General features: G+C 51.5%; 1 protein-coding gene across 1 annotated transcript in view; it reads right to left on the reverse strand.

The window, feature by feature from the left end:
* The window catches only part of LOC111140088 (contactin-associated protein-like 4), a 99,411-nt gene that overhangs the window by 31,243 nt on the left and 42,130 nt on the right, over positions 1-26,038 (reverse strand). Inside the window, exons 4-10 of the mRNA XM_022492490.1 lie at positions 18,541-18,688; positions 12,000-12,203; positions 11,219-11,400; positions 9,771-9,914; positions 8,647-8,911; positions 4,273-4,422; positions 2,507-2,678 (exon numbers count right to left, since the gene is read on the reverse strand). Coding sequence (XP_022348198.1) covers positions 2,507-2,678; positions 4,273-4,422; positions 8,647-8,911; positions 9,771-9,914; positions 11,219-11,400; positions 12,000-12,203; positions 18,541-18,688 — 1,265 coding nt within the window. The remainder of the gene's footprint in view (positions 1-2,506; positions 2,679-4,272; positions 4,423-8,646; positions 8,912-9,770; positions 9,915-11,218; positions 11,401-11,999; positions 12,204-18,540; positions 18,689-26,038) is intronic.

The following is a 26,038-nucleotide window of genomic DNA, read 5'->3' on the forward strand; positions in this document are numbered from 1 at the left end:
GCAATCTGCCCAATTAAAATTAGGATGGGACACTTGAAGTTTACTCGCAGGACTTCTGTGAATTTTAACTGATCGTAGTTCATAAAGGGAAGCAGAACTCGTGTGAAACCGTGGGACTCAAACTAACCCCAGGTCATGCGTGTGCTTGTATGTGTACCTAAGCCTATGGCCTGTGATTACACACAATACAGACTTTACAGCAAACTTTTAAAAATGACTCATTAATCTGTAGTGAGAACTCCGTGTTGACTAAATTATGCTTGTACTGGCACTTGGGATCGCTCAGGGAAACCCAGGAACACAGTGACTGTAATTCATTCAGAATGTTGTGTGTGTGTGTTTGGCCAATGCCTGTAGGATGAAGGGGATTCACCAACAGCTGAAGTCAGCAGCACCAGCAGCAAAACGAGCAGCGAACCAGACGCGCGGATGACAGGTGGGACGGCCCTTGTTGTTTCCACCCTAAAGGAAATGCTTCCAGTTTCTGCAAACTTGAGACTAAATTTCCCATCCACGGTAGATATGCCACTTTCTAATTGACCTGCATTTCACAACCTCTTGGCTGAATCCATTTTTCCTATTTTCAGATTGGGAGATTTGGAGAAAATTTTGTGATTTTTACTCTTATGAAAAAAAGGGAGAGGCTCGGCTTGTTCATTCCATCAGGCAATTCCAATGTTGCAGGAATTCACTAAGAGCATGAGAGGCAAATGCCAACGGCAACCTCAGACTGATGAAAATGGCCCAAGATTACAATTATTATTTAGATTCTTTTAAAAGAAAACCAACTGTTTAAACAGAAATAAAACAAGGCCCAGGGAAGGTCTTATAGTGAGAGTCGATAAAATGTTTGGCAGCAAAATCAGGAAAGCTGATGTATAGATTCAAGAGAGTTCTAATCAAATTCTTAGCAGGATTCTTTTTTTTTTTTTTTAAGATTTAATTTATTTATTTGACAGACAGAGATCACAAGTAGGCAGAGAGGCAGGCAGAGAGAGAGGAGGAAGCAGGCTCCCCGCTGAGCAGAGAGCAGAGAGCTCAATGCTGGTCTGACCCCAGGACCCTGGGAACATGACCTGAGCCAAAGGCAGAAGCTTAACCCATTGAGCCACCCAGGTGCCCTTGCTTGTCTGTTTTAATGCCAGTATTGTACTGGCCACAGTCCCCCTTTGCCAGAGAAGGGTCATTCCCCCCACCATGAGTGGAATGAGCACATGGGGAAAGCACGTCTGAGAGAGTGAGTCACTCACTGATGGGGACGTGTGTTGCTGTTATTATTATTATTATTATTATTATTTTAAAGATTATTATTTATTTATTTGACAGACAGAGACCACAAGTAGGCAGAGAGGCAGGCAGAGAGAGAGAGGAGGAAGCAGGCTCCCTGCTGAGCAGAAAGCCCGATGTGGGGCTCGATCCCAGGATCCTGGGATCATGACCCGAGCCGAAGGCAGAGGCTTTAACCCACTGAACCACCCAGGTGCCTCTGCTGTTATTATTTTAAGATTTATCTATTTATTTTAGAGAGGGGGTTTGGGGGCAGAGGGAGAGAGACAATATCCAGCAGGTTCCCCGCTGAGTGAAGTGCCTAACGTGGGGCTCAATCCCTCGATCCTGAGGTCATGACCTGAGCTGAAACCAAGAGTTGGACTGAGCTGCCCAGGCGCCCATGTGTCCTGCAGGTGACGATGACTTTTGTGAAGCTCACACTGAACTCTGATTCTTATACAACAAGGACTGAAACAGGACTAAGCTGAGAAGAGACAGAACAGGTGCATGTGAATTCAGACTGAGTTGCTCATGCAAGGGAAGAAGGGGTTTCTCAGCCTGTAGCGTTTATCCAAAAATATGTTAGCATTTTCAGGACGAAAGCGCCGGCCAGCCTGTCTCCCCAAATCACCCCCGTGTTAGAGCCTGGCTTTCCTGCCTCAGTGGCATTTACCTTCTTCCTCCCTTGCCCACTTCTTGCATTTTCCTTATTTCTCCTCCCCAGACACACCTCTGAGGTCACCCCTGGTCCTCAGGGAGCTGCTTGTCCCTTCCTGGGTCCTAACAACCTGTCCCCGTGGCAGGCCCGTCCTCGCAGCCCCTGTGGACCTGGGGCAGTTTGGCTTTCCCCCCAGACACCCCACCCTGACCACACCAGGATTCTGGTCTCCTGCACCTGATAATCATGATTCCTGCTGTCCAGGAACATGCTATGGACCCTCTCTCTCCGTGGACATCGCCACGATGTCTACACGGCGTGCTCTGGACGAAGAAGCTTGTGAACGCCGGAGAACAGCCGCCAAGAGAAAGCTCCTTTCTCCCAAATCCCACTGTGCCGAGGAAGGGGTTGTACACAGCTACAAACACAGTCTTCTCACTTTGCTGGACTCCCCGTGAGCAGCGAGGGAAAGGGGTATGAAGGGGATACCGGGACCCGGAGGGAGAGGATGCGCACCCACCTGTGGGCGCCTGTGATCAGCCATCACAGGCCGGAGCACAGGGCGTGCAAGCCACTCACCTGTCTCGGATGCCGCAGGAGTCGATGTCCAGGCTGCTGAAGTTCCCCAGCGCCCCCCGCTGCACGGAGATCAGGTCCACCTCCTGGGCGTTAATGGAGATGAGCCTCAGACAGCCCTGGAATCCGGCCAGCGAGGCCTCACACTCGGACCCGGAGCCGGAAGGAAGGCACCCTGATGGCTCAGAGGCGGGAATACAGAGAGGGGCGGGGTCAGCACCGGCCGCAGGGTCGGGGAGGAGGGCAGCTCGTCCCTGTCTCAGGCTTCCGGCATGTGGACCCCCTTGTACTTGTGCTCACTTGGGGGCAGAGACCTCTAGGGTGGCAAGCGTGGGTGACACTGAAGTGGGATTTGGGTGAAAAACAGCGTCTACAATTCAGGCTGAATTTGGAGCTGGGTCTTTCTCACAGCACGCTAGACAGCATTAGCTCCTCCCTGACGTTACGCATCGTAAACAAAACAATTTAAATGTACATGGGTTTAAAATTAGAAATGAAGGTATAGATTGTGTTATTATAAGGACCAATTATTGAAATCGCAGTGTTGGAAAGACGGTATTTGGCCGGAAGGTGACGGGGCACCTGCCAGTCGTCTGGAAGCAGCGTACGGCCCCAGGTGTGGGGCGGACGGCCCACGGGCCTGTTCCAGCTGGCTTGTCCTGAACGCCAGTCTCCGCAGAGTAAGGGACATGGATTGGTTTTCTATGGCAATCAGATTTGTACAGGGTAATTTGGTCAAACATAGAATCAAAGATTAATCTTCTATAAGAACATCTTAGTATCATGAATGTCAGAGTCTGTGTGACAGCAAACACGTCATCCAAACAACGGCCTTGAAGTCTATGCCAGGCGCAAGGAAATAGGCCTCTGGTTCTTTCCACCGGTAGGCCAGCCCCAACCATGCACCTGCTGGGGGCATGCCTGGGGACTCTGCCCTCAAAGTGCCCAGGAGAGACGTCTGTGCCCCCTGCCCGAGTCCCGCCATCGGCGCTGTTCCCCGGGGACCAGTGCCCTGAGCCAGTGAGCCCTCCCAGAGGAGAGCGTGGGCATGGGCTCCCACCCGGTCCCCCAGAGCTGCATGCCATCAGCTGAATGGAACCACACGGGATTCCACTAGGCAGAGGGGACTGGACATCCAGAATCGTCTAGCAGGCATAATGGGACAATTTGGAGTTGTGTGCCAGCAGCCACCCCACAAGGAAGGTTTGGTCTGAGGGAGAAGTAGACGGCAAACCCACTGGTAGAATTCTAACATGGCAAATGGTGCCCTGTCCCGATAGTGGCTGGCTGGGAGCTGCCTCGGGCCAGAAGGACCAGCCTCGCTGATGCTCACCCTTGGGGGCCACCCGAACCCACTGGCCTTTCACAGCCTCGCCAGGGATTCCTGTGACCCAAGAGCACCTGGGACCAGAGGGACAGCAGGGAAAGGAAACTGGGGAGTCTTTCTAGAAGGGGGTGATCAAGACTAAGACTCTCATACATACAGCTGGAAAAGGACCTTCTAATGACAAGGGTCCTAATAACTCTCACATGTTAACATAAACTGTGATTTATGTATGATTTATGATTTATGATTTATGTGATGAGGCATAAATTATGCCTCAGCACGGCTGCAGAGGAAACAGTACAGTCCATCACACCTGCCAAGCTCTCGGGGAATCTGCCACATGTGACACAGTAGAAAAAAGTCATATCAGACACAGGACAGGGGCAAGGGAGGTGGAAATCGGGTGGGTGCCAGCCAGTGGGGTTGCAGCCCTGTCACTCACCTCCAAAGTGATAGGAACCATCTGTGTGGGTCTCTAGAGGCAACACTGTGTGAATCGCCGAAACCCCAACCTGGTCCACCACCACACTCAGCTGGTTCCTCCGGGCTGTGAGGGAGACCGAATGCCACTGCCCGTCATTCAGTCCCGCACCTGGGGAATGGAGATCAGCTAGAGACCCCCATGAACCACTGTCCATCATTCAGTCCAGCACCTGGGGAACGGAGATCAGCTAGAGACCTCCGTGGACCACTGCCCATCATTTAGTGAACACCTGGGGAATGGAGATCAGCTAGAGATCCCCGTGAATCACTGCCTGTCATTCAGTCCAGCACCTAGGGAACGGAGATCAGCGAGAGACCCCCGTGAATCACTGCCTGTCATTCAGTCCAGCACCTGGGAATAGAGTTCAGCTAGAAACCCCCATGAACCACTGCCCATCATTCAGTTCAGCACCTGGGAATAGAGATCAGCTAGGGATCCCCGTGAACCACTGCCCATTATTCAGTCCAGCACCTGGGGAATTGAGATCAGCTAGAGACCCCCGTGAACCACTGCCTATCATTCAGTTCAGCACATGGGAATGGAGGTCAGCTAGAGAACCCCGTGAACCACTGCCCATTATTCAGTCCAGCACCTGGGGAATGGAGATCAGCTAGAGACCCCCGTGAACCACTGCTCATCATTCAGTCCAGCACATGGGTACGGAGATCAGTGAGAGATCCCTGTGAACCACAGATCTCATGGTGCTTCAGAGAGTGACACAAACCTCTGAGTCCCACACGAACAGGGACCCGGGGTTGGGATGGAGGAACCCAGTCCCTCCAGGGCCCCTGCAACCCCTGGAGTGGACACCTTCCTGCCCCCTCCATGTGATTTACCTTTTGGGGGAAAAAATGGAAGAGTACCTGTTCTCTAAATTCTGGAACAGATGCAAGGAAGTCTGATGTTGTTTTTTTGCTACTCATACCCTTCACGTAAGGATCAAAGTCTCTGCGGGAACACATCATAATGGCCAACCCCCACCCCCACCATGGCCAAGCCGTGGGAGGGGATGTCTGTAGTTCCTGCCCGCTCACCATGAAGTCTGCAAATACCCTCTGATATGGGGCCAGAAGCTCCCTGGGTTACAGACCTGTCTGTCTCCAGGCTGCTCGTGTTAAATGGAGTGCCACATGGGGGGCTGTGACCCCGACCACCCCACCCGGCAAGATCAGGGGGCTCCCGTGAAAGGGGTGCTGGGTGGAGGAGGGGCTGAGGGACTTGTCCTGGGTGGTGGTGGGTCTGGTCCCAGGGTCACATGGGGTGTTTCCAACATCATGGGCCTGCCTCTGCTGAGGCTCTGGGGAGGATGGTTGGGGTCGTGACTCTGATTCTCCCCATCAGCTGGGAGCCCCTCGTCCCTAATCCTGGCTGAGTTGGCAGCTGGGCCCCGAGCAGGGGAATTGGTCTCTCGGGGTTACCAGATTTCCAGTTTCTTATTGGAAGCCAGGCATCTGGATTTTGCTTTTAAATCTGTGTGTGTGTTTTCTTTTTCCACTGATTTTTTTAAATGGAAAAGGAAAGTCCATTTGGGTTGTCCAGGGTTCAGCCCAGAGAGTAAACACAGCACGAGCCAGAAAAGACACCTAGCTAAACATTTCAGCAGCCAGTGAAGCTGAGATTCCCCAGGGGCTGTTGTGTGGTCCCACACATTTGACATTCAAAGGGGACAGAGTGAGAGAAGGTTTTGTGGCCTACAGAAGTCTTTCCGACCTCTCGCCGGTGGAACTAGTATTTGTAAACAACTCAAGATGAAAATTTCCACAGTTGGAAAGCATGTTGAAATGTGACCCAATTGTGTTATATTCAAACACATTTTCAAATTGTGACCTAATTCAGCTTCACATCCAGCACAAGTTCACCTTGATCCAGGTGAGGACCTTAAGGGACATTGGACAACCTGATATATCTGGTAACCAAGGGGAAAAGCCACCCTTCCTTAACAGAAAAGTTTGACTTACAATAACTTCTAAATAAATACATCCTCCTCATTAAAGACTGCTGTCCCGGACCCTCCCAGCAGCGCTCGGAAAAGTGCCCGGTTGTCAGTTGCTGCTCGTGGGGACCGCACGCAGGCCTGGGGTTAGTGGGAGAATGGGCCAGGGACGGCTATGGAATGAAGGGGGCGGGGGAACTTCATCCCACCCCGGCTGTCTGCTCTGGGCTCACATTCACAGTCTGTCTTCCGTAGTCATGAATGTAACCATATCCAGTGCGTTGGTGTGCGCTGGTTATTTATCAGGACATAATGCGAGTACCCCGGTTTGGTAGTTTCCTCGCAGGGGTCTGGACCTGGCTGGTGCCTCTGGTTGTGGTTTGGTTTCCCCGTGGTCTGGCAGGTGTTGGCTCAGGTTGGGGTCTGCTCCGAGGGTTCAACAGGGTGGGACCAGAGCCCCACTCTCTGGGGTTGTCTCGGGGTCATCCCCATGGGCTGTTGGCTAAGGGCCTCTGCCCCTTGGGGGTTGTGGGCTGGCTGCCCCATGCTGTCGCCGGCACAGTGGGTCTGCCCTCTGTGGGTGTCAGGGGACCTCCGGGGGCCGAAGTTTTGTCCTGGTCACTTAGGCAAAGCTCCTGGCTGTCCCACATTCTGATCCCTGGGAGCCAAGCCCCGGGCCAGGATGGCCAACAGCAGGGGGCTGCACCTGCAGGGACATGGAGCCCCAGGAGGCAGGGGCCAGCTTCGGGTCACCCCCAGGGGTTGGATGGAAACAGGATTGTAAGAGTTGAATGCCAATTATCACACGCAATCTTCCAGCAATTTGTCAAATCCACCAACTGAGGGGTTAAATGTGACCCGGCTCTTCGTGGGACTTGACCTGAAGCAATTTCTTTGAAAGTCTTAAACTGGGCCAGGATAGAAGCTTCCTCAGGGCACATGGGATCCCTATGGACTATGGGGTCCTGGTGGCTTACAAAAATTAACCTTTTTTCTATGCCAGCGAGTCTCTGAGGCAGCTCACGGCTGAGATACTGAATGTGAGTGATTTCTTTCTCGTGAGCTCACTCTTGCAAGCTTGTCCTGCTATTAGCATTCAGTAAGCTGTAAGTGGCCATCTGTCTCCAGACGATCGGGAAAATGGCAGTTGTGGAGCCCTGACCTTCTCAGAGACGTGGGTCGAAGGCTGTGTGTTGAAGTGTGTGCCCTGGCTTCATATTTACCTTCCCAGGGTCTCTCTGCTTGTTTTCATGTTGCATGGCTCTTGAGGTAGGTTCTAGGATGGACGGAGGGGGCTCAGTCTGCTTTCCTCCCATCAGCAGAGGGTCAGTGGTTAGGAGAAGGCCGATGGGTCCTGGTCCTCCCAGGAGTGTGCTCGTGGACACGGACGTGGCCCTCCAGGGCAGCACCCATGGGGACCTCCTGTGCCAGCCCACTGTGGCCTCATTTCTAACCATGCCAATGGTCCAGTGGCCCTCCAGGTCCACGCTCAGTGCCCAGCAGCCAGTGCCCTAAGTCCTGAGGAAATGTGGTTCATCACAGGCCAGCAGGATCTTCCTGAGAAGGTGTGCAGACCCCCCACTGGTCCCAACCACCAGGCTGGGGGTCCGTCCCCGTCCTGTCCCCACCTCTGCCCGAGGCCCTCAGTGGGCAGACCCAGAAGTAGCTGACTTCCTGATGGGCAGCAGCGAGTGGACAGGCCCCACCTCTCTCCTGTCCTCAGTCCAGGAGCGATCCGCCGTCACACATCATGAAGAACATTGTTTTAGGACACTAGCATTTATCTTGAAAACCTCCTCAAAGTATGTGTCCAACCAGAACGGCTCCTTGCCTGGGGGCAGGAGCAGGTCAGCAGAGAGGGCAGGTGTGTCCCCAGGACGTAGTATTTCCTCTGACTGTGCTATCCTCCAGGGGCCCACCACATTTCCGGACTCACAACTGGGGGTGGCAAGGTTGGCAGGCACCGTCAGGTCTGATAGGCAGGCAGCTGCCTCTCCACCAACACCAAAGGTCAAGAACGGGCTCCCTGTGGCCACGTTTCCTCAGAGAGCAGGAGCACAGGGAGAGGTATCTGGGACGTAAGCCTGGGGTCTGGTCAGCTTGATGGGTAGGGCACAGTGTAGGGTTCCAGGGAATGGAGTGGGGGGCGCTCTCAGGCATCCCCTCTTCCCCAGGTGGCTAGGTTGGGCTGTGACAGCCACTTTGGGGTCTGCCTGTGGTGCCATGTGGTGTGAATGGCAGGGAGACTGTGTCCAAAGGCAATGCGGCACAGGGACCTGGGTGTGAGGACCCCGAGCATGTTACAGACTGCAGGAGTCACATTTGAATCAGAGTGTGAAACGCCCGTGGGCCCTGGGGTGACATAGCCATGCCGGCTACAGCCTGGGGACACAGATTACCTGCCATGACGTCACTCCTCTTGTGTCCTGGAGACGGGGACAGGCCCAGTCTGAGGGCTCCATCCCTGAGTGTGAGGACAAAGGCCGTGGAGCCATGAGAGGGCCGGAGGGACAGCAGGAGCCCTGCCTCGTTCCATGTCCGGAATTGGAAGCTGATGGAGACCCCATCCTGTGCCGGGGTGCCTGGCAGCACCAAGCGGCTCCCAGCGCTCGGAAACGTGACCGGCACGGACTGTGGCTGAGAGCAGGAGAAGGAGGCGTTGCCCTGAGGACAGGAAGCAGATCTGAGGAGGCCCTGGAGGAGGGGGCTGCTTCTCACTCCAGTCCCCCACTGTGGCCCCCAGACCCGTGGCCCCCCAGCTGGAATCGCAGGGCGTGGTGCTGCCGGTGTGACCTCCTGCCCGCCCAATGCCCCAGGCCCAAGAGACACAGACCAGCTGCTCAGCCCAGTGCAGGCGGCCTTGGCCATATGTTGTGCGCCTCTGGGTGAAGCCAGGACAAAGCCCAGAGCCCGTGAAGCCCGTTGCAACAAGATTCACCTCTTGGGAGTGCACACAGCCGACAGAGCTCACAGATGGGTGTTTTGACCGAAGGTGGGAGGCGAGGACCCAAAGCCTGAACACTTGTTCCCATGACCCAGCTACTGGGAGGCTGGTCGGGGCTCAGCCTCGGATGCCAAGACCCCACACGGACCCTCCTTGTCATGTCCCAAGGGCCACGGAAAACATGCCAGCTTATCGATCCATGTATGTATCCAAGCTCCCGCGGCCAACGCTGTGTTCACACTCGAGGTGCAGGCGGGACGGGTTCCCTGTGGGGTGGCCCGTGCTCCCATCGCTCACGGAGGAAACCCCGTTGCCAAGGGGACTGGTCCCTGCAGGCAGCTACCTTTGCTCTCTGGAAAGCTGAGATGGGATCTCCAGCTGACATATGAATGGGAGACGTGGGTCTTCATCTCAGATTTAAACAATAACTCTAAGTTCCGTGAGCTTTGGTCTGTGTTTCTTGCTCAGGTGATGAGGCTGTGACATGAGTCACGTCCCCTTAACCTGATGTCACTCAGGGGCTACATGGGCCCTCATTCCCCCTAGTCCCCCACCCTCTGTCCCCAGGCAGACTCTTACCCTGATGAGAATCTGGGGTCTGTGCTTCTTGGCCAAATCAATGATATCCTCTCCATTAAAATTAATATTTTCTAAACATCCGTCAAAGTGTTTTCTTTGAAATGTCACAGATTTTCCAGGTGCTAAAATCCCACCGAAGCTGATCTTAGAAAGAAAAATGACATCAATAATATTCTCTAGTCATTTCCCATTAACTTGCTTAAGACATTCATCACTCAGAGGCGTAGCAGGAAGAGGCCCAGGTACGCAATTCTGCATAATCGGGTGTTGTGTTCACTATCTTAAAGGAATTTCTAAGCAGAAACTCTGAAATGTTTACTTGCTGTTAGTGTCTGGCAGGCTGGAGCTCCCTCATCTGTGGTCAGGGGAAAGTGTGGTTCAGCATCTCACTGGGACCCTCGGGAGGAAAGGGCTTACCGATATTCGTGATGGGACAGCAGGTACAGGGTGGCCTGGACGTGGGCCCTGGAGCAGAGCACCAGGCCCTCTGCTCACCACCAGCTCTGTACCTTCGAGTGCTGGGGAAGTCTTGTCCCCGCAAGGGGTCTTCTCTAATGCTGGCAGGTGCAGGTGGGCCCTTCAGAGTCCCCACAGGAGCCCCTCCCTGTCCTGTTGCTACCCTCCCTTACAGCTCTTCCCAAGGGCACCTCCCCATGTCCCGGGGAGCCGACCAAGACAGCCATCCCATCTGTAAAGTATGAGCTGAACTGGTCTCCTTGGGGTGCTCATCAAACCGGCTGTCAGGTGAGGGGTCCCACCTGTGTGTCCATGGCAAGGGACATCTGATCCGTGTAACCCAAACCCATGCAAAAGGAAGTCTTTTCATTTCATAGAAATGAAAATGATTTTCCAGCTTATATGTCTCTGGATGGAATTTACATTCATCTGTGTATAGAATATAATGTTATTTTGGCCAATTCGTAGTTTAGGCAATAAAATCATGAATGATGTAAAACAGGACAGGAACTGCCAATTGTCCATTTCTGCCAAACACATTTTTATTTTAGCTTTAGTGTTTAGCTTCTTTTAATAGTGCGTGAGCCTGACAACATCTTACAAAAATGGCATAAATTGTTATACCTTAGTATAATTTAGATACACGTGTGCAAAGGGCTGCGAATACGTTAGGTGTGTTTGGAAGCTGAAGGATGAGACCGAGAGACAGGACTTTGGACCCAGCTGATAGCTCCGGATCTAGGTGGGACGCCAGGGGGATTGCTCAGGTCAGCTCAGTGGGACTGGATGTGCACGATGGGCCATGCTGAGCACAGTGGGCCGTGCTCCAAGTCAGGCTCAGAGGGTGCCCAGGACAGCGGCTCCCTTGCGACACGGTTAAGCCCTGACCACATGTGCCGAGAAAGGGTATTTCTCCGCAGGGTTCCCCCTTCTGTCCAGGCTATGCTGCACTCAAACCCCACGCCCTGTCATGACTGACAGAGACTCCGCACCTCAGAATCCAGGTCTGCGTGACTCAGCTGTCCCTGTGCCTGGAACTGCCTGGAGTGCCGGTCCACGGAGAGGGTCATGTGCTGGCGGGCATGCTCAAGGAGCACCGAGTGCCAGTGCTGGTCATCCAACAGACTGCCCAGCACCACGCTCCCAGGGCCAGATGGCGAGGGTGAAGCAGTGCCTGGCCAGGGAAATGGGCACCGTTAGGTCCTGCCAGGCCAAGCTTCCTTGACCCCGTGAAGCTGCAGCGTCTGACTCTGGGACACCCTGTCCATCGGGGCTGTTCTCGGCCACTTCCCTTCATTACAGGTGTGCGTCCCTCGGAAGTACCGTCTTTGCTGGGAGTTCTGCGATGGCCACCAGGCAGTGGCTATCCCTTGGGAAGCTTCTTCCCCCAGGGGACACAGGCCAGGATGTGGGTGTGAGCTGTGCTACCGTCCTCTGGTGGGTGGAGGGCGGGGGTGCTGGTAAACACCCTCCACTGCACAGGGCAGCCCCCGCAGAGGCTACTTATTTGGTCCGAAATGTCACTGGTGCAAAGTGAGGCTGGGAAGCCCGGGATCCCATGATGTAGGTGTGTTTATCGGATATTAAGAGCTCCAGTGACCACCTCCTGGCACAGTTACTACATTTTAATATGTTTTTAAGCAAAAGAGAGTCAGAATCTGTAAGTCTAGGCCCTTATCTATAATACCTGTTAAAAGATTAGGTATAAAAATACTGGGGTACAAATTATATCTACGAATTCAGATTATTGAGTTCCTTGACTCATCACTTTACCTGAATTGATGATCAGAAGGAGCCTCCCTTTCACTAATTCCAGGGTGAAGGAGACTCCATTTCTGCCCCGTCTGTGCAACAGAAGCCCATCACTCTGCCTTGTTTTAAATTTCAAAGAAATGATGTCTTTCATTGGATTCCTGGTACTTTGGACAAATCTGTAAAGCAGAGAACTTTTTCCATCAAAGTCCATCACGTCTGATCCTGCAGGAAAGATGATAAAAGTTGTTCTAAGTATTAGCTTGCTGCTCACTGAAGTATGTAAATGTGTGGGGCCTTGCACACACACAGAGAGGCACACACAGGTGCACACAGAGAGGCACACACACACAGAGGTGCACACACACAGAAGCATACACAGGTACACACACACAGAGGCATACACAGATGTACACAGGCACACACACACACAGGTGCACACACACAGGTGCACAAACACAGAGGCACACACAGGCACACACAGGTACACACACAGGTGCACACACAGAGGCACACACAGGCACACACACAGGTGCATTCACACACAGGCACACACAGTTGCACACACATAGAGGCACACATACAGGCATGCACACAGGCACACACAGGGGCACACACAGAGGCACACAGAGACTCACACACAGTTGCACACACAAGCACACACAAAAGTACACAGACACAGTATCGGAGGCCGCAGAGGCTTCCATGTCCCATCCGCTGGTGGGAACCGGAACCTCCCAGGGCAGTGGGTCTGCTCTCCGACTCCTGCTCCCTTCGCAGAACTGTCCCTGCCAGAGGTGACTGTGCCAGGGAGGTCCCATCTCACCACGGGGTCCCCGAGGATAGTGAGGCAGATGGTAAGGGGCCGTAGAGAACAAGATGCTCCTTCTTTCCTGAGCCAGATGCCTGTGGCTCTTCTTGGTGGCTGTTGGGGCCAAATGGCACATGTGCTCGTGTGCTCTGTAGAAAGTGTGTCTGTGTTCCACATTCCATGTACACAGAGGAACAGTGGCCGGGTCACCCGAGGGCTGGGTCGTGCTCAGGGAGCCCGTTCACAGAGGGGGAGCAGTTATCCCAGAAAAACCCTCCCAGCAAGGACCCGAGCCCTCGGAATGGGGGCTGTGCAGAGGGTGTGCTCACAGGACGACAGAGGAGACAAGAGGGGCCTGTCTGGAGCAGCGGTAGCCATTGGGGGACCCCGAGGATAATGGCTTGACCTTGCCCCCACCCTCAGACTGCAGCTCCCACGTGTCCAGACCCAGTGGTCCCCGCTGCTCCGTGCACATTGGCGGCTGGTGGGCACATTGAATGGAAGGCCAGTTTCCTCCAGGACAACATGAGACACTTACTCGTTCATGGACCTTATTTCTGGCAAAACCAAGAATACAGCAGACTCTTGAAGAATCTGGGGGCTGGGGGTGCTGATGTCCATGGAGCCGGAAGTCTGGATATAACTTTTAACCACCCTCCAAACTTAACCACTGATAGCTATCGACTAGACCTAACTAGCAATGCATTTTTTATGTTATCTGTGTTGCTCACTGAATCACTACAATGCAGTGAGCTCCAGAAAAGAAGGTGGCATCAAGAAAATCATAAGGAAGAGGTCTTACCCCTACAGCATGCTACCGTATTTACTGGAAAACATCTGTGTGCAGCAAACCCCCACAGCTCAAAGCCTGCTGTCTGGGGTCGCTTCGTGGGGATGTGTGTGTTATTTAAAGGGCACGTCATATGCAAAATAAGCCATTGGAATGACTCTTGCCCATCTTATGAGGATATCTTTTTAAAATTCATGTTTTATTTTCTTACATCTTGTTAATGTACCTAGAAATAATTCATTTACCAAGTGCACAATGAGTAAATATTTCAACCTGTTTTAAAGGTGGGTTATCTCCCCAGTTACTTCTTCTGAGTGAGAAGCATGGACGGAAAGCCAGGTACTGGGCTGACAGTGCACGGCCCTGCCTGTCTCAGGGGCTGCCTGCTCATGCCAGCATTCCAACAGTACTTTGTGCGTCTTCCCCGTCCTTGGGTGAGGGCACAGTCTTCTCTGCCAGCCTTGCACAGGAGCCCACAGACTTCCACCCATGACCCAGGGCCTGCGGACCCCTGCCTGTGACCCAGCACCCATGAACCAGCGCCCATGGATCCCACCCATGGACTCCCACCTGTGACCCAGTGCCCACAGACCCCTTCCTGCCCCTATTGTCTTGGATGCCGCTGGCGGGGTGGCTGCTTGCAGCAGGCATGGCCAGTCCCAGTGCCCACTCTCTGGGTCCTCTCGACCATGCTGCAGCAGACAAGAGACTTTCTGGCTCCAAAGCCTCGGTGTCACAGAAAATAAGGAGGAGGAAACATGTGAGCACACGTGGGCAAAAACACAGGAACATGTGAACACACGTGTACAGACACAAGTACACGCACATGGGAACATGTGTGCACGCGTATACACAAACACAGGAACACATAAGCATGTACACACAGGGGCATGTGAGCACACGTGCACAAACACAGGCACACACGAGGAACATGTGAGAACACATGTACACAGACACAGGAACCCAAGAGTATGTAATAAAGGAACACGTGAGCACACAGGTACACAAACACAGGGACATGTGAGCACAGATGTGCACAAACACAGGTACACAAAGAACATGTGAGCACACGTGCACACAAACAAAGGAACACACATGAAGGTGCACACACAGGAATACGCACACAGGTAGGTACACACAAGAACATGTGAGCACACATTTACACAAACACAGGCACACACATGACTGTGTGCACACTTAGGCAAGCACACCAGGGAACTGATACAGGGCTTAGACATAATTATTTTTGTGGAGGGTCCTGAAGCCAGAAAGCCCTCTCCGGGGTGCTGTGGGGTAGCGTGGTTGAGAACACTCCAAGTCTCCTGGCAGAGTGCCCACCGGCAGCTCGGGGCAGCCAGAGCACTAATCCTGTCCTCTGTAAGGATCTCGATGCTGGTGGTCGCAGGAAAGGGCCCACACGTCCGCTTCCAGATGGGCTGCATGGAGTCTGCATGCTCCCGCTGTTCCTGGTGGTGGCACTCACGCCTGGGGTGGACGGGCCGCTGTCAGGAAGCACAGTGTGCATGCAGTGGCCTCACAGCCTGGCTTCCCCAGACGGTTTGCACCCACGTCAGACACAGAAGTCTTCCTGTGATGTAAGACGTCATCAGCTTTCCTGAGCTCTTGTCAAGGTGGGTCTGTCTCCCTCCCACACTGTTCAGTTTCCTCTTACCGTAGCCTCGGGGCAGCCGGCTCATAGCCGACAGGTGCAGGCCAGTAGGTCTGTTGGTGGCTCATCTCGAAGGACCCTCATTTTCAGAGGCTGCACCAGCTGTGATTAGTTACTGACTGGGGGGCACGGCATGGGCTAGCCCACCTGCCCCCTCAAGCAGTATGTGCTTAACCAGACAACCCTAACCCTGGAGGCCTTGGCCCTTGCTCTATGCTGGTCCAGACGCTGTGTGTGAGGAGCAGACCCTTTCCTGGTGGCCTCGTGGCCTGCCCGCTGCATGCCTGACAGTGCATTTGCTTTTCATCCGTGTATCCTACTGACAGACTAATGAACAGTCACCACAAGGCTCCAGGATGGTGCGGTTGCCATGGGGACAGCACGGGTTGCCATGGGAGCATGTCAGCATGACCCCAGCCTGGCCAGCGTGTGAAAGTTGTGGAGGTGGAGACACGGCGGCTGATCCAGACTCCAGGGGGCATGGCCGTGGAGGGTGGGCGAAGGAAGCCAGGCACCAGCAACACACCTGGGGGTGTTCTGTGCAGAAAGCTACAAATAGGGGATGCTGGCCCACAGAGTAGTGCAGCACTGGGGTGAAGGGTGAGTGCCGGGAAGGAAGGGGACTGAGGGGCTCTTGTAAGACTTAGAATTGTGCACTTAGGTTTTTAATATTTTCCCTCGTGTATGTTACACCTTGAAAAGTATGTGTTCTCAAAGGGTGGAGGTTGAGGGTTGTAGGCGTAGGGTCCGTCTGTGCAAAGGTCCTGTGCTGACTGCAGATATCCTGGTGCTTTCAGAGAACCAAAATAGAGGGATGGTGGCTGCCTGGGGAGTACCCAGTTCCTCTCAGCTGCCTGGGGTGGGTGGGGCTCATGCAGAGAGGCAGGTCAGAGGAAGGGTGGGAAGAATTAGGACTCTACCTAGCTGCAGCCTCTCTGGACCTGGTGCAGGGGGTGGGGGTGGGGAGAGTGTTGGTGAGTCTGCTGGGTTTGACATGGGCAGGCTCCTTCCTCCGCATCTAAGGCTACATCGCACCCATCAAGTGGCCCTCAGGACCGCCGTGGCCAACTTAGTGGAGCGCGGCGGTGGGACTCAAACTGGGGTCAGAGCTGAGGATGACGAGGATTCAGCGTGCACTGGGAAGGAGGGGTCGTGGGGCTGGCAGTGGCTGGGGGTGAGGTGGCCCTGGGTTACCCAGAGGGGGCTCCTGGGCTTCCACTGAGAGAGAGAACCAGGCTAACGTGCGGCACTTGGACGGTTGGAGGGATGGCTCCAGTTCCAGCCAGATGAGGGGTCCCGGGGCCTCGCCCAGAAGGCAGCGATAAGGTGCCGGTGGACGTTGGTGAGTCTTGGAAGGGGCCCTGAGGTGGCCGAGCTGTGGCCTGGAAGTCCATGGGAAACACCCTCCTGACCAGCGTGCAGCCCGAAAGGCCGTCCTCAGCTTGCCCTCGGGCGCTCGGTGCAGCAGGAGTCTGCAGAGTGCATTCAGAGAGAGCCCAGATGTGCAAGAGAGACCATGGCCCATCCAGGAGTGAGGCACGTGGTGGCCGCGGAGGGATGTGTGGGGGGAGGGGTGGGATTCCTCCGGGACCTGCACGCAGAGCCACTGCATGTGAACACGAGGCCGCGCCGGCATCTCCGAGCAGCTTGCTGAGGAGGCCTGCATCTTCCCACAGCAGAGCAGCACGCCTGTGTCGCTCGAGGGCGCTGACACAGAGGCGGCGTGTCCTGCATGTTAGGGGGCACTGGCGGCTTCTCATGTGGTGGAGACAGGTTACCTGCTGGGCTTCATGCAGACCCTCCCAGCCGGGCTGCATGGACTTCAGGGCTGCTGCTGGTCCCACGGGAAGGGCCGTGGCCGCATGTCTGGGAGGGAGGATCCCGGCACAGCCTCATCAGAGCGCATTCCCCAAGGGGAAGAGGCACAAGGCCCAAGACGGCCAGTGTCAGGGTCCTTGCCCAAGGGAGACCTCGTGGTCTGGAAATCCACAGAGTGAGGCCATGGACGGAGCAGGAGGAACGCTGCGGATGAAGTGTTAGCTCAGGGGTCCCTCGGTCCCCCGTGCGGGGCTGGCAGTGCTGGTCCACACAGCACACTGGCCGGACCCTCATTCTGGTGACCCTGGGGCTCCCCAAACACCACATGGCCGCCACCCCCATCCTCAAGCCAATCAGCTGGCCCCCTCCCATCCCCCCACCAGTCCCCTTTGTGCCATCCTGAGCTCTCCTCCTGACGCAGACAGCAGACCCCACCTCACATGGCAAACCCTCCCACAGAACAGTCCTGGCAAGTGTCACATGGTCAGTGAGTGGGGGTGGGCCCTCTTCAGAGTCACTGACAGCCAGGCCCACTCCCTGCCCCCGGGCCTTGGGCTGGTGCCATGACTGTGTGTCTAGAGACAGACAGAGGGACAGAGGGACAGACAGACAAAGACAGAGAGACAGAGGCAGAGGGACAGAGACAGAGGAACAGAGGAAGAGAGACAGAGATAGAGGGTCAGAGGGACAGACAGACAGAGACAAACACACAGTGGGACAGAGACAGAGAGACAGAGAGAGAGAAGGACAGATACAGAGAGACATAGAGACATAGAGACAGAGGGACACAGAGACAGAGAGACAGAGGGACAGAGACAGAGAGAGACAGAGAGATAGAGAGATGAGAGACAGACCTAGAGGGACAGAGAGACAGAAACCGTGACAGAGGGACAGGGAGAGAGACAGAGACAGAGAGACAGAAGGACAGAGGATGAGAGACAGAGACAGAGAGACAGAGGGACAGAGGGATAGAGACAGAGGGATGAGGAAGAGACAGAGACAGAAAAGCAGAGACAGGGAGGCAGAGACAGGGAAGGGAGAGAGAGGCAGACACTCAATAAGAAGATCCTATAAGAACAACCTGACAGGCACCTAGGTGCCTCAGTCGGTTAAGTGTCTGCCTTTGGCTCAGGTCATGATCTCAGGGTCCCAGGATCGAGTCCCACATGGGGCTCCCTGCTCAGTGGGGAGTCTGCTTCTCCCTCTGTCCCCCACCCCCCCGCCACCATTTGAGCAGGCACACTCTCTGCCTTTTGCAATAATAAATAAATAAAATCTTTAAAAACAAACAAAAAAACCTGACAGTTTCATCTTCAAGTTACACAACAATACCAAAGAGAATCCATTGTCCTTGTTGAGGAATTTGAGAAAAGCCTGGAGGCTTTTCTCTTGGAAGAGTCTCTGAATTTGTGCCAAGGACCCCACATCCCCAGACGGACGGGGTTCTGCGCCCTAGTTCTGCGCCCGCACTTACGGAACCGGCATCCGTACACCTCCACGCGCATCCCAATGCGGCCGTTGGGGTTCCAGGCGGAGGGCAGGAAGCGCAGGTGCCTGGCCTCCACGGGCGGCCGCAGCCGGTGGCGCACCACGCTGTCCGCGTTGGTGTTCCCTGGGAAGCCCTGCAAGAGAGCGCGGGCTCAGCGCACATGTGGGGTCCCTTGCTCCTGCAGTAACTACCCTTCCTTCCACCCCCAGACAGACACCGCAGCAGGAGGCTGGGGATCCAGAACCTTCTGCCAGCTGTCCAACAGGGGTGAGGGCTTGCGGTCCCAGAGGAGGACACACCTGCCCTGGCCCGGGTGGCACTCGACCCGTGCACCCAGCACTGGTCTTGGCTGGGGGGCGGCTGTGAACAGAGGCCGAGGGCAAACCTGTGAAGTGCAGACTCTACAGCCGACCTCAGCACGTGTGTGCGCACACATATCTATGTCACACGTGTGAGCATTGTGCACACACGTGTGTGTCCAGGGTGGGTGCTCATGGTCAAGACACTGTTCAGTGACTCATCACTATGGGTGTATGTGAACCAAGGCAAAATGTCACAACTGACTTTCCATTTTACAAGTAGCCATATCAATTACAGTCTAAATTATTCACTTTTAGCTAAATAAGAAAAATCGCTTAGTGAAGAAACTGAAGATTTAAATTCTGCTCGTGGTCATCAAAAAGCAGGAAAATACGTTTTATGGGACTGCCTCAACTGGTATTATCAGTTTTATGGTTTTTACCAACCACTAGAATCATTCTAAGGGGAGCCTTCAACTTCCTGCTTAGGTTTTGTTTAATAATGCAAAATGTAATTCAATTATATAATTATCATATAAAAGATCCATTGAAATAACATTAATTTAACATTAAAATTTCAAGTTAGAGTGTTACTCTTGTGGTCACTGCGCCCATATAACAAGAGTCCAGCCTTGTGGTCACCACGGTCATCTAACGAGAGTCCAGACACGGTCACCATGGTTGTCCTAATGAGAATGCACATTATGGTCACCACGGTCATCCTAATGAGAGTCCAGACTTGAATGGGGCCATTCGGCAGACTCAATCTCCTGCGCGTTTGGACCCTGCACACAGACCTCCCACTCAGCCATCCAAGAATGCTCCACGTCCCACTATTTAAAAACAGTCAAATGTTGGGTGCCTGGGTGGCTCAGTGGGTTAAAGCCTCTGCCTTTGGCTCAGGTCATGATCCCAGGGTACTGGGATCAAGTCCTGTATCAGGCTCTCTGCTCGGCAGGGAGCCTGCTTTCTCTCTCTCTCTCTGCCTGCCTCTCTGCCTACTTGTGATCTCTGTCTGTCAAATAGTAAATAAAATCTTTAAAAAAAATAAATAAAAAATAAAAACAGTCAAATGTCTAGTTTGTCTTTTCTCTGTGGAAATTTAAACTTTCATTTTAGAAAGAGAACCACAATTGCCAAGCCTCTGATGCACTTGCTGGAGCCTTTATCCTGGGAACAGCATCTGTGCCTTGGGTGGAGAGTCCCTGCACTCCCCTGGCCTCCTCAGGGTCAGAGGCTCCTGTGCTGGCCCCAGAGGCTCCACCCTGAGTATCCCCCGATGGCCCGCACCTCCCGGCAAGCCTCACATGCCTACACTGGCAGCGGGGAAGGCTGAGCAGCCCACCTCCCTCCATCTGGAGCCTGAGCCAGAGGCTCCTCTGGAAGGTCCGGACCCTATCCTACAGCCATCCCACAACTACTCTCTCTTTCCCACATGTGCACACATGCGCACACTCACATGTGTGTGCACATGGGGGTGCCTGCATGCACGAACACACGTAACTGTTGTCAAACCATTTGAAAAGCAGTCGTAAGCATCCTAACTCTTTATGCTAAATTTCAGTATGTCTCCTAGAACACAAACCTGCCCAAAACAACCGGAAAACCACTGCTGACACAAATTCCACAGTTCTATCTGGGTTTGCCCATTTTTATATTTCCTCCAATGACACAGGACAGCTTCTACCTGCTGGTGTCGGTTCTTGGCTTGCCCATCGTGGACGAGCATGGTCAAGGGACTTGCAGGGCACGGTCCGGGCTGGGTTTGTCCAGCTGCCACCTGGGACGAGCATCAGCCCACATGTTCTGGGTGAGAATACGAAATGGAGACGCTGCCTCCTTGTACTGTGACCCTCCAAGGTCTCAGTTGTCCACCCCTAATGACATTAATTTTGATCACTTGGTGAGGAGAGTGACTTTTATTTGGGCACTCTGTTCATAAGCTGGTCTGATTCTTGGGGCTCATGTGGCTGATTCTTGGGGCTCATGGGAATGTCCTTTTCAGACAACAGTCTCATATGATGGTCTAAGCCCATCTGTGATCTTTGCCTGAATCGAAAATCACACTACGTTTAGAAATGTTCTGTTTAGAAGGGTGTCTTTTTTTGCCCCCTCTTTCTCTTCTTTTAAGAGGAGGATGGATTAACAGCTCCTATGTAACCCATTAAAATTGTCACCCTTTGCTTGAACTGTGCAAATTTGCACAAGAGAGACAACCTTCACCAACCCTGGGAGCAGCAGCCAGCCCTCCTCCCTGCTCAGCATGAGCTGTCGGCTGAGGAGCCAGGGTCCTTTGGGAACCTGGGTCCTGGATGCCGCCTCACTTGCTTTAATATTTCATGAGAAGCGGCTATCGAGTAGGCTATTTTATAAATCTCCTGATATGTCATAACAAAATAAATATTAAGTGTACTTGCATGCTTTTAAAAATATATTCAGATACTTTGTGATAATGAAAGCGCTGCTTATTTGAATTTTAAGGAATTGCACTTTGTAAGTTATATGGAACTATAGCTGTTTTCTGAACGGTCAGGAAGAACTGTGGCTCTTACCAATAAAGAAGGTGAACGGAATGTGTTTGGAGAAAGCAGGTGATACAGTGTTCAGAACTCATTAGTATGAAGGTTTTAGCTCTTGGGCTAAATTAATGCTTCATAAAAGCAACATGTAGTCTATCTAGTCTACCATATATCCAAACTAGGCTTTGAATCTTCCAAAACGGACCTAACCCTCATGAATATAACAACTATGAATGCAAGGAGAGAGAGAGACCTGTTCTTGCTTTATTCCCTCAAACCGGAAAGTCAGGTTACTGTAATTACAGGAATAGGTTTCTTCTTTGAAAACACATTGCCTTCAGCAAGCCTTCAGAAGTCAGACCCCCATTCAGTGATGCAAATCATGGGTGAGGCAGAATGGCCGGGCACAGTGTTCAGCACTGGGATTTGGAACCACACATCGTGTAGACAGATGCAGGATTTCCAGCGCTCAGCTCCTAGCAGACACGTGGCCGTGGGAGTTGCTCTGAGTCATGGAACTAGGGTATTGTGCCGAGCAAAATAAGTCACTCAGAGAAAGACAGTTATCATATGATCTTACCCATATGTGGTATTTAAGAAACAAAACAGGATCATAGAGGAAGGGAGGGAAAAATAAAACAAAATAAAAGCAGAGAGGGAGATAAACCAGAAGAGACTCTTAATCCTAGGAAACAAGCTGAGGGTTGTTGGAGGGGAGGGGCTGGGGGGACGGGGTACCTAGGGAATGCATTTAGGAGGGCATGGGATGGAATGAGCACTGAGGTTGTCTGCAATGGCTGAATCTCTGAATTCTACCTCTGAAACCAATAATACATTATATGTTCACAATTAAATTAAAAAAATAAAAGCTTCATGACCATTTTTAAACTCAATGTTGAGAAGTGACTTGTTTACTAAATGATCATATTCTGTGACGAGCTAGAGGAGTGATCAACAGGATGCTAGAGCCGCTGTCCTTCAGGGCCTCACCCTGCTGCCTGCCCAGTCAGATGTGTGCGTGTCTTGGCTGTTCCCAGCTTCCACCCGGGAAGCACGCTGGGCAGTGACCCTGGCACAAGGCCAGATCGCAGACTGAAGCCTGAAACTCTCAGTCTCAGGGAATGAGCCAGATGTGGTCCCTGTTGCCTTAAAACAGTCACAGTTCTCTGAGATTCATCAATGTGTGATTGGGGCCCTGAATGCATCCCAACACCCTCCCTGAAAGGCTCACTGGGGACACACTCACCCTCACTTCTATCTGAGCCTGAAACTAGGGTCCAGACGGGGCGAGCACTCTGATTAGCTGCTCCACGCAGATCCCGCGTTCAGCACTTACTTCAGGGGCACAAAGTCTCCTGTGTAAACAATAGTGACGATACAGAGACTCACGCTTACATAGCTTGGAACAAATTCAAGAGGACGTTGTGGCCTGGTTCTCTGCCGGGGAACACCACACACTTACTCACATGAATAGGGTTAGGGGTGTATCCCCTGTTATCAATTTTTTGGACATCAAATGACTTGAGGTTCTGTGCCACTTTCATCACTAATAAATTTGATCTTTGGCAATTAACGGAAAAGTGGCCCCAAACTTCCAACCCATCTGACTTTATATGAAGAACGTGAGCACTCTGAGCTGAATAATGATGAGGTCTTTTCCAGCATTATTCATACACAGATACAGATACAGAGATGATTTGTGGAATGCTATGCAAATTACTTTGCATGCAAGTTTAATTAATAATGCTGTAGAAAAAATTTAATTTGATTAAAAAATACACATAATCTAGTACTTGGTTCCAGTCAGCTTGGGTCCACCATATAAAGTATCCGACCATGGCAATGTCACACTGTCTAATTTTAAATAGTGTTTAAACTCAACAGGAACAGAATAAATGATTGAGCATTTATTTAAGACCTACTGAGTAGCAATCTGAATGGGAAGAAAAAGTAGTAGAGTCACAAGAGTGACACTCAGCCATACAAGGGAAATAACCTCCCTTCTGTCTTCCATACAAGGGAGATAACCTCACCTTGCTGTCGACTGAATGTTGGTCTCCCCAAATTCTTGTGTTGAAACCCTAACCCTACTGTGATGGTGTCTCCTATAGGAGACCCAGAGGCTGATCTGACTTCCCCACGTGGGGAAGAACCAGGCAGAGGCCCTCACCAGACCCAAACCTGCCAGCACCTGCTCTTAGACTTGTGCTTCCAGAACTGTAGGAAGCCCAGGGGGTGTTGGTTACAGCAGTTGGTGGGTGGAAGCAGCCTTTTTCCCTATAGAGTGAGTTCACCTCAAGGCAGAGCCTCAAAAGTACCAGGTGTGTCCTCAGAACATGCATCCTGAATATTGCTCTTCTTTCCTTTTCTGCTGTTCTTGTTATTTAGAAAGTAGGAACAAGATTAAAACACCACTTTTTTCCCAGTAGGGCATAGCGAGGGGCTTGGCAGGACCACCGCTAACATGGAGGATCAGACCGGACAGAACAGTCATGAACAGCCACCCAAATGCTCTGGAAACCACCAAAAGCCAGACAAGAAATTGAGAAGAATTTACTTATAAGAACCTACAGCACAGCAGAATCAAAGTGTGAGAATAATGGAATTCTATGTTGTCCCTGCATGGGTTGGTCCTACTCCCATCCTAGTTCATCCATGGTGCCACGAGGGGTGGGGGTAGGGGGTGGGGGAGTCAACCCTGAAGACTAGCAGCTCTGCAGCCAAGGGGGCTCCCTTAGCTTGGAGTGCAAGTTCCCAGGCCTGGCTGTGGCCGTGAAAGTGGCAAATGGCAAAGCCAGCAGGCAGTATGCCTGAGGATGTGGTCTGGTTGAAGTAAGTGACCAGCAACAAACTGTCCAGCATTAACAGAAAGTGAGGGAAATGGGACAACACCCATCCTTGATGAGCTCCCGTGTCTCCTGTCCATTGGAAAGGCCATGCTCAAACACAAGAAGTCTGAAGGGGGCCGGCTGGGAAACTAGGCTGTACATGGAGATCACGCGAGCCAGTAGAAACCCAAGTCCTGGCAGATGTGAAGACCACCCCAACTGCATGCACACACCTCAGTCCGCAAAGCTGGAAGCCCTCACAGCTGGGGATGCATGAGCAGAACTCTGCCAGGCACCGGCTGACCACTAGCTCTGGTTTACAAATAGAAACAAAAAATTAAGAAACAAAAACCATACATAACACAAATTATACAGCAACATCAGTGCTTCTTATCATAAGAAACACATTTCAGACTTAGTACAGGTGGATAACTACAAGAACCCCAAGTTGCTGCAATACGTTATCTGAGAAAGTTAAAGACACGCAAGAATGAGAAAGTGTGGCTCATAAGGAGGAAAAGCTGCTTAAAGAAATCTGTGTCCATGTGGATCCAAAAGCAGGATTTTGTTGACAAAGATTTCAATGCAACTCTTATAACTAGGTTATATATAAGGTAAAGCATGTTTAAAGAATTTATGGCTTGTCAAACAATGGCTCAACAAATAGAGAAAGTTGTTAGAGAAAGAGAAACTTGAGAAACTCAGAGTCTGATGCAGTTTACCTCCAATGCTGGACTGATGACTGATGCTCCCTGGCTGGGTGAGCTCAGGACACACCCCCAGTTTCAGATCTGCCTCATAGAAAATGTTAAAAGAAGTTCCTAAAGAGATACTATAGGTCATGAAGAAAGGAAGAGCATCAGAGAAGGAATAAGTGAAGGTAAAATAAAAACTTTAACTTTTTCTTAATCTAGCAGGTAAGTTTGTTCAAATTAATATCAACAATGTATTCAATTATGTATATGTATATATCATATATACACATACATACATATGCTTATGTATAAGGGCAATGAATGACAGCAATAATAAAGACAGGAGGGAAGAATTAGGGATATTTTGTTATTAGAAAATATTAACATTAGAAAATATTCACGAAGTGGTGTAGTGTTATTTGAAAGTGAATTTGGATTAGTTGTAAAAGTATATTGTAAATTCTATGTCAACCACTAAAAATATTAAAAAACAACAGGAAATCGGTAGAGGAAATCAATAGAATCAGAAGCTGGTTCAGTGAAAAGATCAATAAAAGTGATACATTTCTAGTTACGCTAATGAAAAAAGAAAGGACACAAATTGCTAAAATCAAAATGATAGAGGAGGTATTACCACAGATTCCATGGACATTAAAAATATAATAAAGGAATAACATGAACAACACTACATCCACAGATTTCAGAACCTATATGAAATGGACCAATTCTCTGAAAGATACAGTCTTCATGTTATATGCAACTAATGTATCATTGAACATTATATAAAAAACTAATGATGTACTGTGTGTTGGCCAACTGAATTTAAATTAAATAAAAAAAAGAAAGAAAGATACAGTCTTTGAAAGCTCACACCACAAGAAGTAGAAAATCTGAACAGACTTACATCTATTAAATAACTTGAGTCAATAGTTAGTAACTTTCCTAAACAGAAAACACCAGGCCTAGATGGGATCACTGGTAAATTTTTCAAAACATTTAAGAGAGAAATTCTCTACTTTCTAGCAGATAGAAGCAGAGGAAATTCTTCCTAACTGACTCTAGGAGGCCAGCATTACCATAATGCCAAAAACAAACAAAGGTTGCGAGAAAAGAAAACTGAGGACTAGTACTTCTCATGAACA

The sequence above is a fragment of the Enhydra lutris genome, unplaced genomic scaffold (assembly GCF_002288905.1).
Source record: "Enhydra lutris kenyoni isolate GAN:26980312 unplaced genomic scaffold, ASM228890v2 scaffoldscaffold1, whole genome shotgun sequence".
Taxonomy (NCBI): domain Eukaryota; kingdom Metazoa; phylum Chordata; class Mammalia; order Carnivora; family Mustelidae; genus Enhydra; species Enhydra lutris.